The 20,505-nt window shown below is 40.7% G+C and overlaps 2 protein-coding genes across 2 annotated transcripts; both read left to right on the plus strand.

Moving 5' to 3' along the window:
* The first annotated feature begins 439 nt into the window (after nucleotides 1-439).
* wdr12 (WD repeat domain 12) lies at nucleotides 440-6,995 on the plus strand. Its single transcript, XM_086036690.1, has 13 exons — nucleotides 440-650; nucleotides 845-939; nucleotides 1,845-1,939; nucleotides 2,022-2,128; nucleotides 2,209-2,324; nucleotides 3,950-4,104; nucleotides 4,176-4,221; nucleotides 4,310-4,395; nucleotides 4,483-4,623; nucleotides 4,793-4,898; nucleotides 4,972-5,104; nucleotides 6,618-6,690; nucleotides 6,791-6,995. Exons 1-13 carry the CDS (start codon nucleotides 610-612, stop codon nucleotides 6,866-6,868), a joined length of 1,272 nt encoding a protein of 423 aa, XP_085892816.1. The 5' UTR covers nucleotides 440-609; the 3' UTR covers nucleotides 6,869-6,995.
* Nucleotides 6,996-9,653: 2,658 nt separating this feature from the next.
* ical1 (islet cell autoantigen 1-like) lies at nucleotides 9,654-20,398 on the plus strand. The gene is made up of 14 exons (XM_086036703.1): nucleotides 9,654-9,843; nucleotides 10,529-10,561; nucleotides 10,634-10,787; nucleotides 12,404-12,476; nucleotides 12,558-12,681; nucleotides 12,750-12,948; nucleotides 13,030-13,155; nucleotides 15,107-15,205; nucleotides 15,641-15,723; nucleotides 16,233-16,279; nucleotides 16,580-16,867; nucleotides 16,942-17,037; nucleotides 17,937-18,058; nucleotides 18,592-20,398. Exons 2-13 carry the CDS (start codon nucleotides 10,554-10,556, stop codon nucleotides 18,050-18,052), a joined length of 1,413 nt encoding a protein of 470 aa, XP_085892829.1. The 5' UTR covers nucleotides 9,654-9,843; nucleotides 10,529-10,553; the 3' UTR covers nucleotides 18,053-18,058; nucleotides 18,592-20,398.
* Nucleotides 20,399-20,505: the final 107 nt, after the last annotated feature.

Genomic DNA, 20,505 nt, shown 5'->3' on the forward strand with positions numbered 1-20,505 from the left:
CATGGCTGTACCAGCTCAAAGGGGTGCTTCTACTCAAGAAAATGTGTCAGGATGTGAAAACTTTTGATGAATTTATCATCATATGATATTTCAGTTCTTCTTTTTTAATTTGACAAAATTTCTAATGACTAATTTGTATGCTCTTAAATCCCATTATTGACTTAATCTAATCATAGACATGTTCCATTAACTGATCAACTCTTAATCGTAGCTTTTGTGGTCATGTTTGGTTATTGCTGACCTTTCTGTGATATTTTTGTGATTAAAAAATGGTAAACTCCAGTAGTTTTCATGTTACCAATAAGTCCGCGATCTTTGGTCGAATGTTTTCCTTTAGAATATGAAACGTCTGGGGACAAAAAAATAACGCTTACAATTTGAGTCCTGTGTCACGTAATTTCCCACAATGCATTTTGAGGTCAGCGCCTGCGTAGGTAAGTAATGCATTGGCGCATCCGTCGCTCTGAGATCTGTTGCTTTTCCTTGCTGCTACCACATGGCGCGACTGCGACACGTTTGGTCCGGGAAATGTTATGAACGAACACGTTTGGCGTCTTGATTTATTAGTTTATGTTCGTTAAGCGGGGCACATACATATAAGTTATAATAATGTCGCAGTTACAAGCGAGGTTTTACACCGAAGATCCTAGGTAAGAGTACAAACCAAAACATACGATTCAAATATCATGTCTAGCCTGATAGCTAAGTTTGTGTAGCTTACAGTAATGTCGTACAGTAAATAAATTGGTGGGAAATCCGTAATAACGTCACAATATTCTGCTGCTGCTTCTCTTGATACTTGCTTTATCGCGTGTCTCGGATCTAACAAAATGTCTCGTTGTAGGTATATAATAGATGATGTTCCATTCTCCATCCCAGCCAGTTCGGAAGTCCATGATCTCAGCAATGTCATCAACAAGCTACTGGAGGCCAAGAATGGTGTGATAATTCTTGATTTTATTCACTTGCATTTGTCATTTAAACAATAGCGTCTATGTCGATCGCCGTAAGGACTTCCCCTGTTCACGCAAAGAAAGTTAGATTTCCCTTTGAATTTCATCTTATTTTTCAATATAGTCGGTATTCTGTTACAATGCATATTGATCAAGCTCCCCTACTTTCTAAAATATTTTTTTTAAATAACTACAAACAGCAAAAGATGCGAGTATTCTGACAGAGGACATTTTTGGCTCAGTCAGCATTTGATCGACATACACTTAGGAACGTGATTGAGTTAGCAAGCTGCCTGTGTACTTTTAAATGTATTTTAAATGTCTGAAAGTTAATTTTACATTTCACTATGACAGAGTGTACATTTTAAGCCCTAACAACTCCCAAACACACACATCAAATGAAAAAATGCAAAATTTACAAGTTAACACATCCACTGTTTTGAACCCATTAACCCATAATGACTGAGGGGATACCAATTACATTATTGAACGGAGAATACCATTTAAATGATCAAAAAGACTATTTTTTTATCAATTAACCTGCTTTGGATAATAAATCCATGTAAAAATGCTTTAATATAATTGAACCACTTATTACACACCCTGTAGTTAGCACAGCAGTGTGTGGGTGTGGTGCACGCCAAAATCATTTACATGGAGAAAAAAAATTGTGTGAACTGAATTAAATGCACCAAGGGGATTTATCTTTCCAGAGGTATAAGTGTGAATGTTTGGCCACTTATAATAAAACTTCAGAGTTAAATTATTCTGCCACATTTTCATGATGACTGAGTGATTCTGATGATGATACCAAAGGTTTCTTGTGATACTGACCCAGTTGCATATTTTGCAATTGTGTTTACATGTTTATGTTGGCTTTCACCACTGCAGCATCTCATACCATGGTGGACTTTGACTTCCTGGTCAGGAGTCAATTCCTTCGAACGTCACTGCTCAATCACATGGAAACAGAAGGCATATCAACGGTATGGCTCAGCCTCAGTGCTTAATATGGACTTTATTCATTTAGTTCAAGCCTTAATGTTTCATGGTGTGAATGTGTTGCAGGAAGATGTTGTGGAGATTGAGTATGTGGAGCGCATCATAGCGCCACAACCTGAGGAGTGTATGATGCACGATGACTGGATTAGTTCTGTAGATGCCGATGCTGAGTGGTAAGATGATGGATGCTGCCAAGTCCCGGCTTTACAAAAATGCTGTAAAAGAATGATTGTTTTCCCTTGTATTTTGGCAGGATCCTGACAGGATCTTATGACAAGACCGCCAGTATCTGGTCCTTGGAGGGCAAGGCTATGACAAAAGTGGTTGGACACACAGACGTTGTCAAAGATGTCGCCTGGGTTAAGAGGGGTGAGGAGGGTACCATTTTTGTCTTAGAATTGTGCTTTGATCTACTAAAGAATTTTAGGGCTGAAACGATTAATCGAATAACTCAAGTAATTCCATTGTAAAAAAAAAAAGTCATAGTGAATTCTGTTCCTTGAAGCCTCAAAGTGATATTTTTTTCCACACAGACTGTCACTGAAGACTTACTTATCACTCAGTGTGTAAACAAGTTTGCACAATGGCGGCAACCAGGAGGAAACTGTCTGTAAGAGACAGAATGTCCAAAGTTTGGGATCATTTCACATTTAAAAAAGATAATGCGGAATTTGTCTACTGTAAAGCAGAACTTATATACAACGTGTCCACCATCGCTGACACAAGGTAGCATAAACATTATTAGCTAATTTAATAAAGCTTACCATCGCTACTTGGAATTAATTTTAATGTCCTCAGGAGTGGCCACAAATAGACATTTGCCCTTAAAGTGTCCTTTGAATTATTGAACAAACGGTAACAAAACAAACACGGATTAAGCACATTTATACACACACTCCTACGGCCCCAAATGATGCCATGGCATTCAAGAAGCAGGCCGGCTAACAGTTGGCCAGGTCACAACAACCACTTTGGTTGTGAGTGTTTGAGCAAGTGGAATTTAACCAACTTTACCATATCGGTATGTCAGGAGGTTGTGTTGTGCATTTGCCTCACTTGAAGAAATGCAAGCAAAATGTATTTGCTGGCGGCAAGCAGAGGATTCACTTCATTCATTTTGTTGACTAAATGGGCTGCAATAGAAATCAAAATGGGAAGATAAGGAGAGCAAAGTTGGCGCAGAATTGTTTTTTTTTTTTTTTTGATAAATGCAATGTTACATATCGTCGCTGTAATGTGAAAAACACTAATGTCCACTTAACATTATATGTGCATTCCCTTAATTGTGTTACTGTGGTTGCACATTCGCATAACGTGGTTCAGGTTTTTGATTCGGGACAAGAATCAGTATCAGTAGGCTTGCTTTTATTTTTTGACAAAAGTATTTGAATGGGGGATGCTTTAGCTCAAAGTCTCAGGCACCAATGCTTTTTGAGTGTGTAATGCAAGTCTGATATTTATTCTATTTCATTAGCGATGCATGTTGAAATGAAATATTTTTACTCAAAGCAGAAATCAACCCAAACATATTTTTTTCAACAGTATGTTCCCAGCAGGCCCACGAGTTGAAAGATGGCATTCTGGGTATGTGGAATATGAGTTAAGCAACAAAATCCACCCCTTTTTAGCCATTTCGGCTTCAGAAAACAGGTCAGCTGTGATTGGTCGTTACCTGAGTCCTGAGCAGTTGTGATGTCATTTTCAGTCGACGGAAGTGACAAAATGGCCGTCCCCAGAGATGGCTAAAAACGGGTGGATTAACTCTTATTCCACAAACGCAATATTCATCAGAAAGCCTTGTTTCAACTAACGGGCTTGCGTGGAACATACTCTTGAAAAAAAATGTTTGGGTTGACTTCCGTTTTAAGTGTTACCAGTAAGTAACTTGTTAAACTAATGTGAAGCATTTTAGAATAACACTTGTTGCTTTCTTGATAAAGACTTGCTGTCTTCAAATGTCCGTACTGAATGAGGGAAAAAAAATGTTTGTGCAGACGGCCTGACTTCTTTGCTTCTGACCGCCTCGCTTGACCAAACCATCCTCTTGTGGGAATGGAACTCGGAGAAGAACAACGTGGCGGCCAGGCACTGCTGCCGGGGACACACGGGGAGCGTTGACACGGTCGCCACAGACCCCACGGGTTCAAAGGTACGCGCCAGGTTGCAAGAATAGCGTCTAAAAGCAGAAACGGCTTTTAATTCCTGCTTCTTCTCTTTCAGTTCTGCAGTGGGTCCTGGGACAAAATGTTGAAAATATGGTCAGCAGGTGTGTTTCTCTGCAGCGTGATTACTTAAATCAACTTAAGTAGCCCAGAAAAGGCATTTCATGCTGCAAGATTTGCTCGCTTTTCCAGTTCCCTCTGATGAGGTAGACGAGGTTGAGGAGCCCGCCGACAGGCCAAGGAAGAAACAGAAGACCCAGCAGATGGGCCTTACTAGGGTAAGTAGAAAGTCTTCAGAATTTGGTGGAGCTCATATTTTTGCCGAAGCTGACGTGGCCTTTACACCCACCTCTGTCCCCGCACAGACACCTCTTATGACGTTGTCCGGGCACAACGAGGCCATTTCCTCAGTGCTGTGGTGTGACAGCGAAGAGGCTTGCAGTGCGTCCTGGGACCACACGATCCGTTTCTGGGATGTGGAGACGGGAGAGATGAAGACGACCCTGGTAGATGAATAGATCTGACATATGCCGGTAGCTTAAAAAAGGTCAAATGTTGCCATGTGATTTATCGCAACGGGATTTTTTTGTTTTGGAACTTTAAGGTACGACTGGACTTTATTGCTCCTGCGATTGAAGTTGAGTTTTTGAGACAACTTTTAAATGTAATTCACAGACGGCGAGTAAAGTGTTCAACAGCATTTCCTACTCGCCTTTGTGTCGTCGGCTGGCGTCCGGCAGCACTGACAGACACATCAGGCTGTGGGATCCGCGCACCAAAGGTATTGCCACCCTTTGGAGGATTTGGAGAATCTCCAAATCCTGAACAAACGCTTCCCTCTTTGCGTCCTTCAGATGGCTCACTGGTGCTGCTGTCGCTGACCTCGCACACTGGCTGGGTCACCGCTGTCAAGTGGGCGCCGTCACATGAGCACCAGTTGGTTTCCGGATCCTTGGACAACTTGGTCAAACTGTGGGACACCAGAAGGTCTGAGTTAGCGGAATTACTATTATATTATTTTGGGGTCACCCTTTTTCTCTCTTTGTAGCAATATGCGTCTTCCTTGACAAGCTTCCTTTTGTCTTTGAGTTTCAGTAACACTGGTCAACATATTTTTACAGAGATGCAAGTGAACTTTTCTAAATATTTTTTTGGCGCCGATTCCGTGGTTATATCATTTTAAATATTAATATTTCATTATCTGCCTTCGTTTATTGTCTATATTACAATAACAGTAATATAGTAATATTTATGAACTAAGGGTTAGGTTCAGCAGCAAGTGGATTTTTTTTCCAACATGTTGTAGCTATGAATTACAATGCATGGTAAAATCCATATTTAGCAAGCTTTTATAAGTCCAAGGCTCGAAATAAGCGATCTCGCATCGCAATTTCCGGGTCAAAATGTAGACTTTGCGCCTCATGTGTACACATTTGAAAAGCAAAACTGCGAGCGGGCACAACGCGCTTACGTCACACATGCACAAGAAGTCGGAGGCAGAAGCAAAGCTATTCGGTTGATGCAACAGGAACAGCGTTGGGCATCGTTTGGATTTGGGCGATTCCTAACTATTCCGATTCATTTTATTCTTTTTTTTTTGTTTTGAGGGGGCGGTGGTGGGGCAAATATTCGGGCCTATGACAGACACCCATTTTGTAGGTGATAAACGATAGACTGGAATCTTAAAAAAAATAAACAGACCAAGCATAGTCGGAAGGCCATTTTTTTTCCATCTTTGTCTATCGTCTATTTTCACGGTGAGGCTTCAATGGCCGCGGCGAGGTTTTCGTTTCCAGTTGGCGGCAGCAGAGGTTTCGGGTCCTAAAAGGAGACCCTTTTGTTGTAAGTTGTTTGAAGTTGATGAATGCAAACGGAAACCCGTTTAAAATGATAGGCAGACCAGCCTATAGGCGGTCTATTACTATTACTATTTTACTACTTGTTAAATTCTGGAAAGGTCAGTTTAAAAAAAAAAAAAATGTTTAAGGAAAATAAAAAGTCGACATTTTTTTTTTTTAAATCAGCGTCCAAACTACGTTTAAGTACACATAAAGCCTCGCTGATTGAAATGTACTGCTGATCAGTGTAATAAAGTATGGTGCAGGACAGTATAATGTACTGTATACAGAATATTGCCTCAAAGCCCAATACACGGTCGCAGTTTTTCCATTGTTTGTGTCGGTAGATGGGAGATGCTCAATTGTGTGTTATGCGGAGAATATGCGTTTTATTTTTTTTGTGGGTTTTTTTTTTTTTTTTTTTTTTTTTTTGTGATGGGCTAAATGCAGAGTGCAAAAGCACTTTTCCAAGATCCATGCCAGCAAATAAAAATACTCCGGATTTGTTTTAGACTTTTAGTGTTGTTATTTGAACCTGTCTTTTATGACATGATGTAGATAAATAATTGGAGGAAGCCGAGTGGGCTACAATGTGCTCATATCTGGCATAGGTTGAATTCAAGTGTGGATTTAATTTTAATTGTTGCCATTTTATCTTGTAGCTGTAAAGCTCCTCTGTACGACCTGGCAGCCCATAAAGATAAAGTGTTCTGTGTGGACTGGACAGAAAGTGGGGTAAGTTCATCGATAATGTGTATCCTTAGAAAAAAAATATATATAGAGAGAAAAATGTCATTAGTCTTTGTTTTTATCCCATGTGTGTTTCTCTTTTCAGCTGATGTTAAGTGGGGGAGCTGATAACAAATTGTACACCTACAAATACTCATCTTGTCCGACTGACGCGGGAGCTTAGTTGCAACAGAAGTGGAATCATATCCTGTACAAAAACCTTTTTGTGACACTTGTCTCTTATTTTTTACACATTTCCAGTGGGATTTTTGCCATGTAATTTCCCAAACAAGCATAAATGGATCTCCCAAGTGTTGTCTCTTCATTCCAACCAAGGATACAAAAAAAAACCTTTTTTGTTTCATTAAATCCCAGTTTTATATGCCATGCAGGGCTGGCCTTTGTCGATGTGGCGCCGTAGGCAAGATTTTATTTGGCTCCCCCGTCCATTGGCGATTTACATACGTAGGTTACAAGAGGCTTGTTAGCGTTGCTTTTAATTCATGAGATAATGTTACACAATTTAAAATATGAAATGTAACATTTGATTAATTTCATGACCGTCAAACACATCATGAGAGTGACTTGCTGATGTGACACTTACCGTAATTGGACAAACCGAAGGAGCAACAACTTGACCTCAACAATTTCTCCTCCTTTTTGTTCTTCTCTCTGCTTGTTGGTCATTTTGACATGTTTTATCAGGTCACATCAATAAATCTGCCCCGCTTCCCACAGAGAGCAAGCAGTATAACAATCAGCCAGAGGAGGAATTATAATTTGTAGTATTTATTGGGAATAATGCTTGATTTTTTTTTTTCCACATAAAACAATGTGGTTGGCCAGACCAATCACGGCTCAGACTCAGAATTGGTCAGCCATAATTGGTCGTTGTGAGCAGTTGTGATTTTCAGTCGACAGAAGACAAAATGGCCGCCCCCGGAGTTGGCTAAAAACGAGTGCATTTTGCTGCTTAACTTATATTCCATGAACGCAAAATTAATCAGAATGCCCTGTTTCAACTAGTGGGAACATATTCTTGAACAAAATATGTTTGGGTTGACTTCCGCTTTAAATGTATTCTAGGCATCTTTTTATAGCATTTACGGCAGTCATACCAACAAACTGAAACTGAAAAGAGCAGCTCATACAATAAGTATAGAAAACATTTACAGGTATATAAATATCTAATAAACATGTCATAAAGTAAAAACTCATTTTTTCCAAACAAACTTCATCTCATGATATACATGAACGATCATGCCCAAAGATGTACATTATAAGATGAACCTACAGCCGTTGCTGTCAGGTGGAATATTTGTTCATCCAAAAGGAGACCCGAGTATTTTTGGCTCAACGCCACACAACCCTTGGTGACGTTGACAATGTTACTGGGTTGTTTTGGAGCCCAGCAGGTGAAGGTCAACCCTGTGGTGGTTCGACCAGATGAATCTGCCGAGATCTACCAGGTCATTCAACCCTGTCCAAACGGCACTGGTGGGTGCAGAAGAAGGATGAGAACAGACCTCTAATTCAGTTGTAAGATATTCCACTTATCTTCTACACATTAGGTGTTTAATGGTGGCTTGAGGTACTTTCCAGCCAACTCCCAAGAGCTAATGAATACAAGTTAGTTCGGCAGCAAGACACCTGCAGATACGCTGAGCATATGCACGTCTTTTTTTTCCTCAAAAGGTTTGTAGCAAAACTCCGGAAACTCGTCCCAGTCAGGTCCCAAACATCTCAGCTCTGTAGATGAGATCACATGTTTAGTGTAGCTGCCATGAACCTTTTTCTCGACTTGTCCTGGTAAAATGATGACTTCATTCTAAGATTTTAACTTATTCTCTATCAAATGAAGACCTCTTGTCATAATATTACGCTTTTATTACAATGACCTCTTTTTTCTTTGTAAATTATATTATTCTCATAAAATTCCAACTTTGTCCTGACATCAAAATGCTTCATGTGCACATGAAGTGAATGTCATGTGACATTCTCAAGGTGAGCTGTGATTGGTTGTTACCTGAATCCCGAGCAACTGTGATGTCATTTTCAGTCCACAGCAAGTGGCCAAATGGCCACTCCTATGAGCTGGATAAAAACATACATTTTTTACATGACTTTCACTTTAACTTTACTTTATTACATTAGCCTTAGAGCATTCATTGCCTTAGTCAGTAACTTTTGGGGAAAAACTATTCAACAAAAGTCCAATTGCCTCAAGTTAATTAAACCTTTGTTGATTGCCATGACTGACAATCGATACAGATAAAGAAAAAAAAACATTAAGAAGCACACAGTTGTTTTTTAAAAATAGTTATTATAAGTTAAGAATCGCTTATTCTATGGCCAAACAAAACATTTATTTACAATAGAAGAGAGGACATACATTTACTCTCCCCATTCTTTTGGAAAATTGTTTGATGATGTCAAGTCCAGAGTATCATGTGTTTCACTGATTTCTTCTTCTTTTACCATGCTAAACGGGTTATGGTAACAGAGGTTTGCGTGCATGTTGTGGGACACACCTCCATGAATAATAATTATAAATCTGAAGTATTGCGTGATGTTTATTAAAACCTCTGTACACCTTTCCAGAATTTAACACAAAAGGGACACCTATAGAAAAGATGAGTCAGACATTCTTGATCAGTCCCACAAAATGTGCATCTACAGTCCAACTAGCAAATTTCGAAATATATAAATTAATTGGATATATGTTATGTAATTACTTTAGATGTATTTCTCTTACTTATTGTTTATTGTTACAAAAAATATAAGAAACAAACCATGTTTTACGCCAATCTATCTTTGTGAATTGAGAGTTCCAGAAGAATTTCCCAGGAGGAAATATTTTCCTATGATTATCTAATATGGCTGTCAGTACAGTGTTTACTCATCAGATCAAGAGAGTGTAAAATTTACATGCGTGTGCCATAGAATTGTATACGTCACGACTAATTTGCATATCCTGTTTCTCTGACTCACACAATGATGGATATCGCGAGAGGACCTTGTAGGCGAGCTACTATCAGATGCTGGCACTAAAGGACAAATTCAACATAAAGAGTAACGTTTGGTAACGCCTCACCATACCGATGGCTCACATATAAGGACGAGGACTTTTTTAGTTCAGTTTTTTTGCCTGCGTTCATCGTAAGTTGGCAAAGTTTCTAACGTAACAGTATAGCATAGCCGATAACTAGCTAGCACACCATCTATTTTTTCTTTTTGGGCAGGCGTCGACAACTAAATGAGTTTATTTCGATTATTAACCTTCGACGTGGCTGTAAGGCAACCGTGCTCTCAAGAAAGACGTCGGGAGGACTACACGTTGTCCCCGATTCCGGTGTCGGTGAAGTGAACACCTGCTTTGACAGCCAGCTGTTGTCAGTGCTCGAGTAGCAGATGCTACATATTAGCTCACAATTAGTGAATACTGATCACGCAATTGATATTCGTTTGTACAGTTTGAAGAAAGATTAAGATAACGAGTTGTTGCGAGACTAAGGCGGGTTTATTTTCCTAGTAATAAACAGGTCTAGAATTGTGGGAAAAGTAGGTGAGGCTGTTTTCGAACATTTGTTAAATTCCTGGCGAGTCTATGGTTTTCTTTCATTGCGAGCGATTGGCAGAGGAAAAGCTGTAGTTTACCTGCGACAATGAAAATTAAAGAAAATGGATTGCTGAATCTCTCCAAGAATTCTTACACTCAGAGTCCTCAGAATCTTAAAGCGTTCTCACAGAGAAATGAATAGCTAAATGTTTTGTAATTCGACCTATTTAAAAACCACGAGTGGACTTAACCATTAATGAACGGTCATACCTCTTATACTTGCAGAGTGGAAAAGTCTTGATACCCAATCATGGATGGGTATGTATGCATCTACAGTCAACTCAGAATACATTGTCGCCAACAATGTATCATAAATTTTTCTCACTGTAGGTTTGTCGGGGAACTGCTGGGTGAAGACAGCTCAGTGGTGGCGCGCATGCAGAAGAAGTTCTGGAAGACCAAGCAGGTGCTCATCAAGGCCACAGGCAAGAAGGAGGATGAGTATGTGGTGGCCTCTGACGCTGACCTGGATGCAAAGCTTGAGGTAAATAAGGGGCATGAAGACTGCCACAAATCAACCAAGGAGAGGCAAAGAAAGATTTTTTCTTTCCATATTTAGTACTCTTGCACAAATAAATCTGACCTACCCTATGACCCGCTGCTCTAAATTTTCTTAACTGTTTTGTAGTTCGATATCAGGTTTATACAAAATCTGCTTCGTTGATTCCTGCAAAACTTTGCGATTAGGTAGGGCAAGCCATTCAATTTTAGTGCAGGTCTGAATAAAGGGTCAAAGCATTTTTCATTTTCATTCTATTTTCTTAAATAATGTATTAATATTTATGACGAGATTCATATATACGTTCCATGCTGTTTCATACTCCTTGGCAGAAGTCATTGCTTTACCAAGTGCCATTCTGCTTTAATTCAATATTATAAAATATGCTTTACAGCCATTCTCAACTGGTGCGCCAGGACCCAGAAATGGGTCGCGGACAGCTACTGGAGCAAAGAAATGACATGTATTCGTATTCTGATTTTTATTTAGTTATTTTCCTTCCATGATGCAGCACAGAAGTGTACCACATAAAACATATTAGGAAAGGGACGAGAAATTACTTCCTTGTACTCAAGGCAGCAATTTACTCTGTAAACAAATAGAGTGCAGCTCCACCTCATGGCTAGCAAGATGATTTTGGCAGTATATCAAACTCATTTTGTAACCATTTTTAAAATTAGGATACCGTGTGCGTGCGTTTTCAGAGGCTATATTTAAACAAAAACAAAAATTATTCCTTTTTATAAAAGTGGCCTGCAACTATGCAACAGTTAAAAAAATGCAGGTCCTAGGGTGACAACAGTTGACACATTGATGCAAAGATCCTCATAGATTTGGCGCTATACAAGAGAACACACTTTGTTACCATCGTTACTGTTTTTCATTTGACTGTTTGATATTTATAGGCGAAAAGTGTTTTTTCATACTGTTATTATGATAAAGTACTGCTGCGTTAGTGTAGGTTACGGCTACAATATGGCTCGTTTTGGTGGGTACAAGTTCTCAGCCGTGGGAACAGAACAAAGTTGTAAACCGAGGACCCCTTGCACTTTGCGACTGCTTAAGCCGCCTCCCATTTTTTAATTTATTTATTTTTTTCATTTTTTTTTTTTAAGAATAAGATACCTGCTTTGGTAAAACATAACAAAAAATGCAGCGTTATTTTGGTTTGACCAATCACATAGTGGGGAGCTGGAATTTGTGTATTCGGTAGCGTGTGCTCTTGCAATGAAAAGACTGTGGAATGAGGCAGTGAATGACAAATAAATTACCTGCCTTTATTGTGCAGACAGTTTACTCCCCCGTGCAACAAATTTTAATCAATTGTATTTCCTATTTAAACCTTACACAAACCAACATAGACATTTCAACATACCCGACTTGATAATGCAATTCATAACGTGGTGCGCAGATGTGTCCAGCTTCCGGAACACTCTGCTCCATTAGCAGGCATAATCCACGAAATGGCACTATGGAGCATACTGTATATGCCGAGTAATTTATGTGTAACAGTCAAGCTGACGTCATTTAAAATGCTAACCTATTTGCGGATTGGTAATGAACCGTCATCGTCAGCTGTCTTTCTTGTTTGGTTCCTGCAGTTCTTCCGCTCAGTCCAGTCTACCTGCACCGAGTTGCTCAAGGTGATTGAGAAGTACCAGCATAGGATCACACGTGAGTTAAAAGTGGCTACGTTAGCAAAACTTTACTTCCGGCCAAACTAATAGCAAAGGCTGTCAAACTGTTTTTCTACAGGTTTGTCCCAGGAGGAGAACGAGCTGGGCCTGTTCCTCCGCTTCCAAGCGGAACACGACCGCACCAAGGCTGGCAACATGATGGATGCCACCAGCAAGGCCCTTTGTACTTCTGCCAAGAAGAGGTGAGAGGCGCCCGCCTGCGTAGATGAGGGTGGTCTACATTGAAATGAACTTTGTTTTCTATTCACAGGATGGCGCTGTGCGCGCCGCTAAAACGTTTGCACCAGGAAGTCGAGACTTTCCGACGACGCGCCATCGCAGACACGCTCCTGACCGTCGGCCGCATGGAGAAAGCCCGCACAGAGTACAGAGGAGCTTTGCTCTGGATGAAAGACGTCTCTCAAGTACTCGACCCGGACACTTACAAACAGCTGGAAAAGTTCCGTAAGGTGAGGGTCGGCTTGGCCCGTTCCGCGTTTGGTCCTTGTATGTGGACGGTGGTTGGACTGATCAGTTTGATCTCTTGGCAGGTTCAAGGCCAGGTGCGGGAAACAAAGAATCAGTTTGAGAAGTTAAAGAACGACGTGTGCCAGAAGGTGGACATGCTGGGTGCCAGCCGCTGCAACATGCTGTCGCACTCACTTTGCAACTATCAGGTTGGCCCAACTACTATCTTTTAGTCACCTCTGTTTAATGGAAGCAAAATGGAAGTAAAAACAACTTTGCGTTCCCTCGCAATAATTGAGAGATAACGTAAAGTTGTTGTTTTTTTGCGAGGGAATGCTTTGTTTTTAAAATGCATGTTTATGTACTTGCGGGTCAGTTTGGCAGCTAGCCTAGCCTGTAACACGCGGCTGTTTGAAAGACGACAAGATGAAGGGAAGAATCAACTCTTCTTGCCGTCAAGAGATGTCCTATTTCGTTTAGCACTCTTCAGATGTCTCTCGCTCATTTGGAAACCGTGCTCAGTATCAAGAACTGATTTTATTTCTTTGTATTTCAAGCGAATTTCAAAGCAATTCAATTCAAACTCGCCCACGGGTGAAAACGCTCCATCTTTGTTGCTTTCGTTTACCCGGAAGATGACCTGGAAGTACATAAATGGAAAAAAAAATGCGTTCACTTTCAAACAAAACCCCAACTTTACATTATCTCGCAGTCTTTGCGAGGGAACGCATTTTTTTTTTTTTTAAACTTCCATGTCACCTTAGGAGCTCCCTAATATAGCGCCGATTCGCAACACAAATACTTTACACATTGAGTAGGTCAAGAACCACACCGATACATCTGATACACAGTGAGTATGAGTCTTGCCGTGATCAGGCTTGACGCTCCCCTCTCAGTTTAGCACAGACATAATCACATACAGTACATGGAGATGGAGGAGATTGTCACAACTCCTCATTGAACTGCAGTAGTAGCAGCAGCAGCAGTCATTTTTTGCAGAGGATAAAGAATACATGCCAGTGAGTATAGTTACATGTGTTGGTCCACCGTATTGGTCCAAAGTATTCGCCCTCCTGGAACTTTCTGACCTTTTGCCACATTTCAGGCTTCAAACATAAAGACATCATTTTTTTTGTGAAGAATCATTACCAAGTGGGACAAAATCATGAAGTAGAACAAAATGTATACCATATTTTAAACTTAAAATTTTTTTTTTTTTTTTTACCCAAAAACTGAAAAATAGGATGTGCGTAAATATTCACCCCCCTTGAATTAATACTAACACCTTTTGCTGCGAGTCCAGCTGCAAATCAGTTTTGCACATCCCGAGACTGAAATGTTTGCCCATTCTTCTTTTGCAAAACAGCTCGAGCTCAGCCGGGTTAGATGGCGAGCGTTTGTGAACGGAGGTTTTCAGAACATTCCACAGATTCTCAATTGGATTCCGGTCTGTACTTTGACTTGGTCATTCTAACATCTGTATACGTTTTGTTGTGGACCATTCCATTGTAGATGTTGCATTATGGTTAAGGATCATTGTCTTGTTGGAAGGTAAACTTCCATCCCATTCTCAGGTTTTTTTTGCAGACTCCAACAGGTTTTCCATTTTCCCATCAACGAACTGTCTTCGCCTGTCCCTTTTTAGTTATTTATTTGTAAAATAAATAAATAAAACATCGTCTAAAGGTTGTTACACTTCACAATTGTGTCCGGCTTGGTGTTGATTCTTCCCCCCCAAAAAAACAACAACAAAAATCACATTTGATATCTTTACGTTTGAAGCCTGGCCATACGTCAAAACGTTCCAGTGGGGCTAATACTTTAGCAAGGCGCCGTCTGCAACATAGCAAAAGCGATTCAGTTTGTCAGCTCAGCTATGACGCCGTGCATTGGCCCAGCTAAGGAAGAAACGTACAACCGAAGCCAGGCCCCGTGGAGCGACCGCCCGCCTTGATCGGAGAGACAGAGTAGAGGGACAGAAGGTTGACTGAGAGATAAAGCAGGATAGAGGGGATAAAAAGTCAGTGGAGGGACAAGAGAACAATCGGCAACAGTCGTAGTGCCACGATGACAGCGGCAAGCGTAAGTGTAGCGTCGATGCGGCCTTGCGCACGTTTGTTCGTTCTTCAAGGTTTCACACACGTTCCCTTCTTCCTACAGACCACCCTGCTTCACTTCTGGGAAAAGACGGCTCAAGCCTTGTCTGGCATCCATGATGCCTTCCAGGGACACGTGCCGTACAAGTTCACCACGCTCAAGGTGGGGAGATGATGCTCTGCCAAAGATCCACATTTTTACCTCTGTCTGGATGACTTATAAGATAAGATAAGATAAGAAGGCCTTTATTGATCCCACAGTGGGGTAGCCATTAATGTATAACATTAACGGCAAACATGTGTCCGTATACATGTAAATATACGCAGTAACATTTGTATATACACACACACCAACATACATCTACATAAAAAGTATGAGGAACACTCATTTTAGCCTGTACATAGTACAGAGGAAAAATACTCTTAAGTAAGTGACAGTGCTGTAGTGTGTAGTGAAATATAAGGAACAGCATTGGATAAAAATAAAACTAGACTAACAGTAGTGGGGAATGTTGGGTATTGCACGATATAAGCTCAGGTGCAGGACTGCACGATTGCACTAATGTCCGCCGCCTAATGTCATCCAATCGCTTGGCAGGACCTGCGGGACCCACTGGAGCAAATAACCGCAGCGCAAGAAGGGGAGCAAGATGAGAAGGTTCTACAGGGAAACACTGACAGGTGGGCTAACTCTAATGAACTAAACTAAAACGCAAATCGCACAGGAGGAAAAGATATAGATAGATGGATATTTGTATTCGGGAAAATTAAATCTTTATGAGGAATGTTTTGGGTGGCTGTCAAAAAAGAGTGAAATTCACAACCAATTTTGTACTTTCAATTTAGCCAGTCCACTAACAAACAAAAGTACTGTGCTCCATATTTGTTTTCAGCCTTGGTGGACATCTTTCATCCACTGAAAGCCATTCCAGTTGTGATCGTAGTTTAGAGTGTCCTAGGATTCAATATTTTGAGCACATCTCAATATGGGCACGGAACCGTGACAGTTGCAGTGAAAAGAGACATTTTCATCTGGGATTATTATAGTATTAGGAACCATCTAATATTACAAACATTTCATCGGATTGTGCAAATGTGTTTCCGAGTTGCTGATTACGTGCCTATGCTTGGGTCGTTCTAAAACGCATGATGATGATTACTTAAAGTAGCCTCGTTTTAACCCTCTCTAGTCTGGTGTGCTTGGATGACGAGGCACCGGGAAGTGCGGCTGACACAGGTACGTACGGTTGTACACGTGAATGTGTTGGTTTTACAGGCTACGCCTACGCTAATATGAAGACAGATGAACCGTGAATGAAGTATACGAATGACGGTTCATCTACTTCAATTGGATTTGTTAACACTTGGACTTGCAGCCTTTTTAAGTGTTCACTTCGACACGGTCGCAAAATTGAATGAGATTGTAGAGTTTGGCTGACTGTTCACTGGCTAACGCGCTAGCCAAGCTCTGCGCGTCGAGCGACTCGGCGTCGGTCGTGGCCATCGGCCGCTTCACGACCCCGGCTTCCTCCCAAAGGCGTTTTGCCGAACTCCGCTGGCGTGGGGTCGAGACCAGAGGATGACGACGGCGAACAGGGTGACATGGCTTTCCTCAAAGACCTGCTCAGCCCCAGCCCGGGGGCCACTGACGATTTCAGCGCAGAGTGGCAGGATGCTTTCGGGCTCTTCGACGCTCCCGCCGCCGCTGCCGCGGCCGGGCCGGCGCCACCGTCGGGCCAGAGCGCCCCCCCGCCGCAGTGCGCCTCCCTCAGCCCTACCGGCTTCCTGCCTTCTCAGCTCCTGGATCACAGTCTGAGTTCCGCAGGTGAGCCGTGTCCCCCTGCTGGTGAAAGGCCGACACTGCTGCTTCTCATCGCCATGTGTTTGTCTCGCTATCAGGCTGGTCTACGCCGCCTATGTTTAAAGCACCGCCTCTTCAGCCCCCTCCTGCGCAGAACCAAGCAGCTACGCCGGCTCCGGCGTCTGGAGCCCATGGTAAACCGCAAACCGAGCGATTGTAATTACAGTGGTACCTCTACTTACGAACGTCTCTTCATACCAAATTTTCAAGCTACGAAACGCCTCAACAGGAAAACCTTGCCTCTAGTTACGAAAGAAATTTCAGGATACGAAAGGTAAAAGTATGGGCTGATACTCGCAGCTCCGGAGTTTCCTGAACGCAACATACTCATAGCTGCGCTGCCATTGGCTAGCCTAGCATCTTCCTGGCATCCCATTGGCTAAGAGGGACTTCTTCCGTATGTCTCTGTGTGTGGATAGATAGGTAAATACAGTAGATAGATAGATGCAGCGTCCTCGTCATTCGCCCCTCGGGCTATGAGGTGTTCCGATTTTTTTATTTTATTTTATTTATTTTTTTTAACGTGAATTAGAAACGAGGGAAAGAAAAAAAGGAGAAAATCGTTTTGTTTTTTTGTCCATACAAACAAAGCAAGAGGTAATAGAAAAGTATGAAAGGGGGATGCGTTTGTTTGATCTCGCCATAGAGTATGACAGTCGCCACGTTATTAAATCAGTTGTTTACAAAACGCCAGGCAAAAACCACTTCTGAGAGAGAACATGAACCAAAGAGGGCAAAAAGCGAGGTAAATGACCGTCATTTTTATTCTTTACTCTATTCTTTCATTGTGCAATAATCTAATTGTAACGTGTATTTGTGACATGTTTTCATGCATTTTTATGCTTTATAAAACACTCATGTCTGAATATTGGGGGCCTTGGAACGGATTAGGGCATTTACATGGAAAACACGTCTCGACTTACAAAATGTTCTCCTTAAGAAATTTCTTCCAGAACCAATTAATTTTGTAAGTAGAGGTACCACTGTATAGTAATAATGATTAGTTGTTATTCATATGTGAACGTGGGTGTAGCTACTGCAGGTGGATCCAGAGATATGTCTGCTTGGTTCAACCTGTTTGCGGACCTGGACCCGCTCTCCAACCCTGACGCTATTGGACGCTCCGCAGACGAGCTCCTGAACGCCTGAAATTGTGTAGGATGATACCTCGAACGTCAATATATACACACACACGCAACAATGACAGCAAACACCGCGCTAGAGTTGCAAAGGTGTGGAAAGTGTCCAGTAAATTTCTCAAAAGTTTCTGGAAAATGTACATTGGAAATTAATATGGGGTCTTTTGGGGAATATTTCAAATTTGATGTCTTCCTTGGGAGTTATTGAAGTTATTATTCGGGGTGATTCAATTGAAAAGTGTCATCTTCAAACATTTTGTTTTCTCATAAGCTAGCTGACATCTTTGCATCATCGGTAGCGCTCCTTGTTTTCAATTGCAAAAAAATTGACCAAGCGATCACTCACAACTTAAAAAAAAAAAAACCTTCTAAGTCAAGGTACTCCAATACAGTTTGTAAACTTTTAATTGGAATCCCCCCCCCTTTTTTTATTTATTTTTTTTTATTTTTATTTTTTTTTAAACAACAATTTGACTCCCTCACACTGCACATAATGTCACAGATTCTTTTGTGTTTGCGTTCACTATTCATTCTTCATCTTGTCTGCAGGGTGCTGCTTTCATCCTGGATGCTGGATGCGGTTTGGGCTTTATCACATTCCAAAGAAAGATTTGGACTTTATTACATAACACAATGTGTGCATTGTTCTGTTAGTGGTGTACTTAATGGACAAATGTGTCCGCGAGCACATTACCCAGAGCCAATCAGAGCTCCACAAAACTCTGCCTCTGCGCTACAGAATAATGTGAAAAGCATATCAGAATCATCACTATTGGCGAAATGTGTTTAAGAACACGCAACTTTACATACATACGTACTTTACACATACAACTTGAGCGTAAGCATTATGTAACAAATTGACAACAGCAGAAGAATTTTGAACCGACACCCCACCAACCAGAAAATAACCAGCAGGAATTGAACTCCTTATATGCTTTTGTCCGTGCTCTACTAATGATAATTTTCAATGAATTATCCTCATTGCTAGTCATTGAATTAGTGATTGACATAAATAAAAAAAATATTTAGCCCCAGTTGGTCATTGACTCCAGACCAATTTTGAGTTTGATACCAGGAGCAGGTCAGTAATGGATGTTTTGTTATGGGTAGCTGTATGTACATTTTCCTGTATTGGTTACACCCTTTTCTTCAATAATCTACTTAAAGAACGTGCCATCACAGAACAGCAGGAATCCACTTCTGTTTATGACTGAACCTTTTTTTTTTTTTTTATGCAGATGTGAGTGAATGGAATGAAAATACAGTACCGGTACTGTATCTCTGAACTGTGAATGCTCAGATTCTGAGGTGATGGATCTACTGTGTTGTGTAAGAAGAGCATTTACATATCGAACATTTTCTCCCAAAATGCAAAGACATCTAGCAAGATTGCAATTTAAAAGTTGTAATGAAAAATATGACAGCAAACGACAGTTATTTTCGAGATGACAAAATGAGATGTATGCTTGACAGAGTGCATCTTTAAGGTTGTGAGGGAAGGCTCTGAGGAGTCAAAGTCTATTATTATTACTGTTATTATTTCTGTATTTTAATTCATTTTCGCGTGATGAAAGGATACTTTTTGCTACATTTATCTTGAGCTTTAAAGAGTTTAAAATTTCCTTAGTGAAGGTAGTATTTACTCCGTCACTTGCCGTCAACGGTTTATTCTTGAATGTATTTATTTAATCACAAATGCTTCATTTCATGTATTTTATTTAACTTCAGGATTTACAAGCAGCATCAGGTCAAAAATAAACTGGAGCAAAAAAAAAAAAAGTGTGTTTCTGTGGTATATAACTGACAATTTTGGTCATGTGTGAGTGAGTGTTAGCATTCTTGTGGAGATACAGTACCTGTCCTGATGCGACATGGCGGCAACTTTGACGTCCACGTACGATGTTTATGAGGGCAAGTGCGTATTCGTTTTTATTTCGGCCAATCAAACGTCTTCGTTTTTAAGTGTTGACCAATCATACGAACGTGCGTAAAGGGTTGCTGTGTATCGAAAGCGGATTGAAGATGGCGGATCACACTCTTCTCCATGGCCAGTGTTGGCTGTAATAGTTATTTGCAAGTTTTTTTTGTTTTTTTATTTATATTTTTTGTATGATTTCGCTTCTTTACCTGCATATTTTTGTTAAACTAACCATTTTCGGGCCCCCCCCAAAAAAATCTCTCTCTCTCTCTCTCTATATATATATATATATACACATACACACACACACACATATAATGTTTTCTGGTGCTGTAAAATGTGGCCCTTTTCCACAAATGATAAATTGTGTTATTTGGTAGAAATATTGACTCAAATGTTCATGTTTTCCGGCCTACAATTAAACAAGGAATTAAGATACACCTTGATGTGAGCGGTACAGTTTATCACCATTATATTTTAAGAGCTTAAATTGAAATTGGAAATGACAAATTCGGACAAAAAAAATGGACACTTTTGGGAGCTTT

Source organism: Filicampus tigris, chromosome 1, assembly GCF_054856515.1.
Source record: "Filicampus tigris isolate MCC_2025a chromosome 1, RoL_Ftig_1.0, whole genome shotgun sequence".
NCBI lineage: Eukaryota > Metazoa > Chordata > Actinopteri > Syngnathiformes > Syngnathidae > Filicampus > Filicampus tigris.

Coding starts and splice junctions, on each gene's coding strand:
- wdr12 (XM_086036690.1), top strand. CDS start 610: ATGTCGCAGTTACAAGCGAGGTTTTACACCGAAGATCCTAG. Junction 651..844: donor TTTTACACCGAAGATCCTAG/GTAAGAGTACAA, acceptor GTCTCGTTGTAG/GTATATAATAGATGATGTTC. Junction 4,396..4,482: donor AGCAGATGGGCCTTACTAGG/GTAAGTAGAAAG, acceptor GTCCCCGCACAG/ACACCTCTTATGACGTTGTC.
- ical1 (XM_086036703.1), top strand. Junction 12,949..13,029: donor AGCTGGAAAAGTTCCGTAAG/GTGAGGGTCGGC, acceptor ATCTCTTGGCAG/GTTCAAGGCCAGGTGCGGGA. Junction 15,206..15,640: donor ACAAGTTCACCACGCTCAAG/GTGGGGAGATGA, acceptor ATCGCTTGGCAG/GACCTGCGGGACCCACTGGA.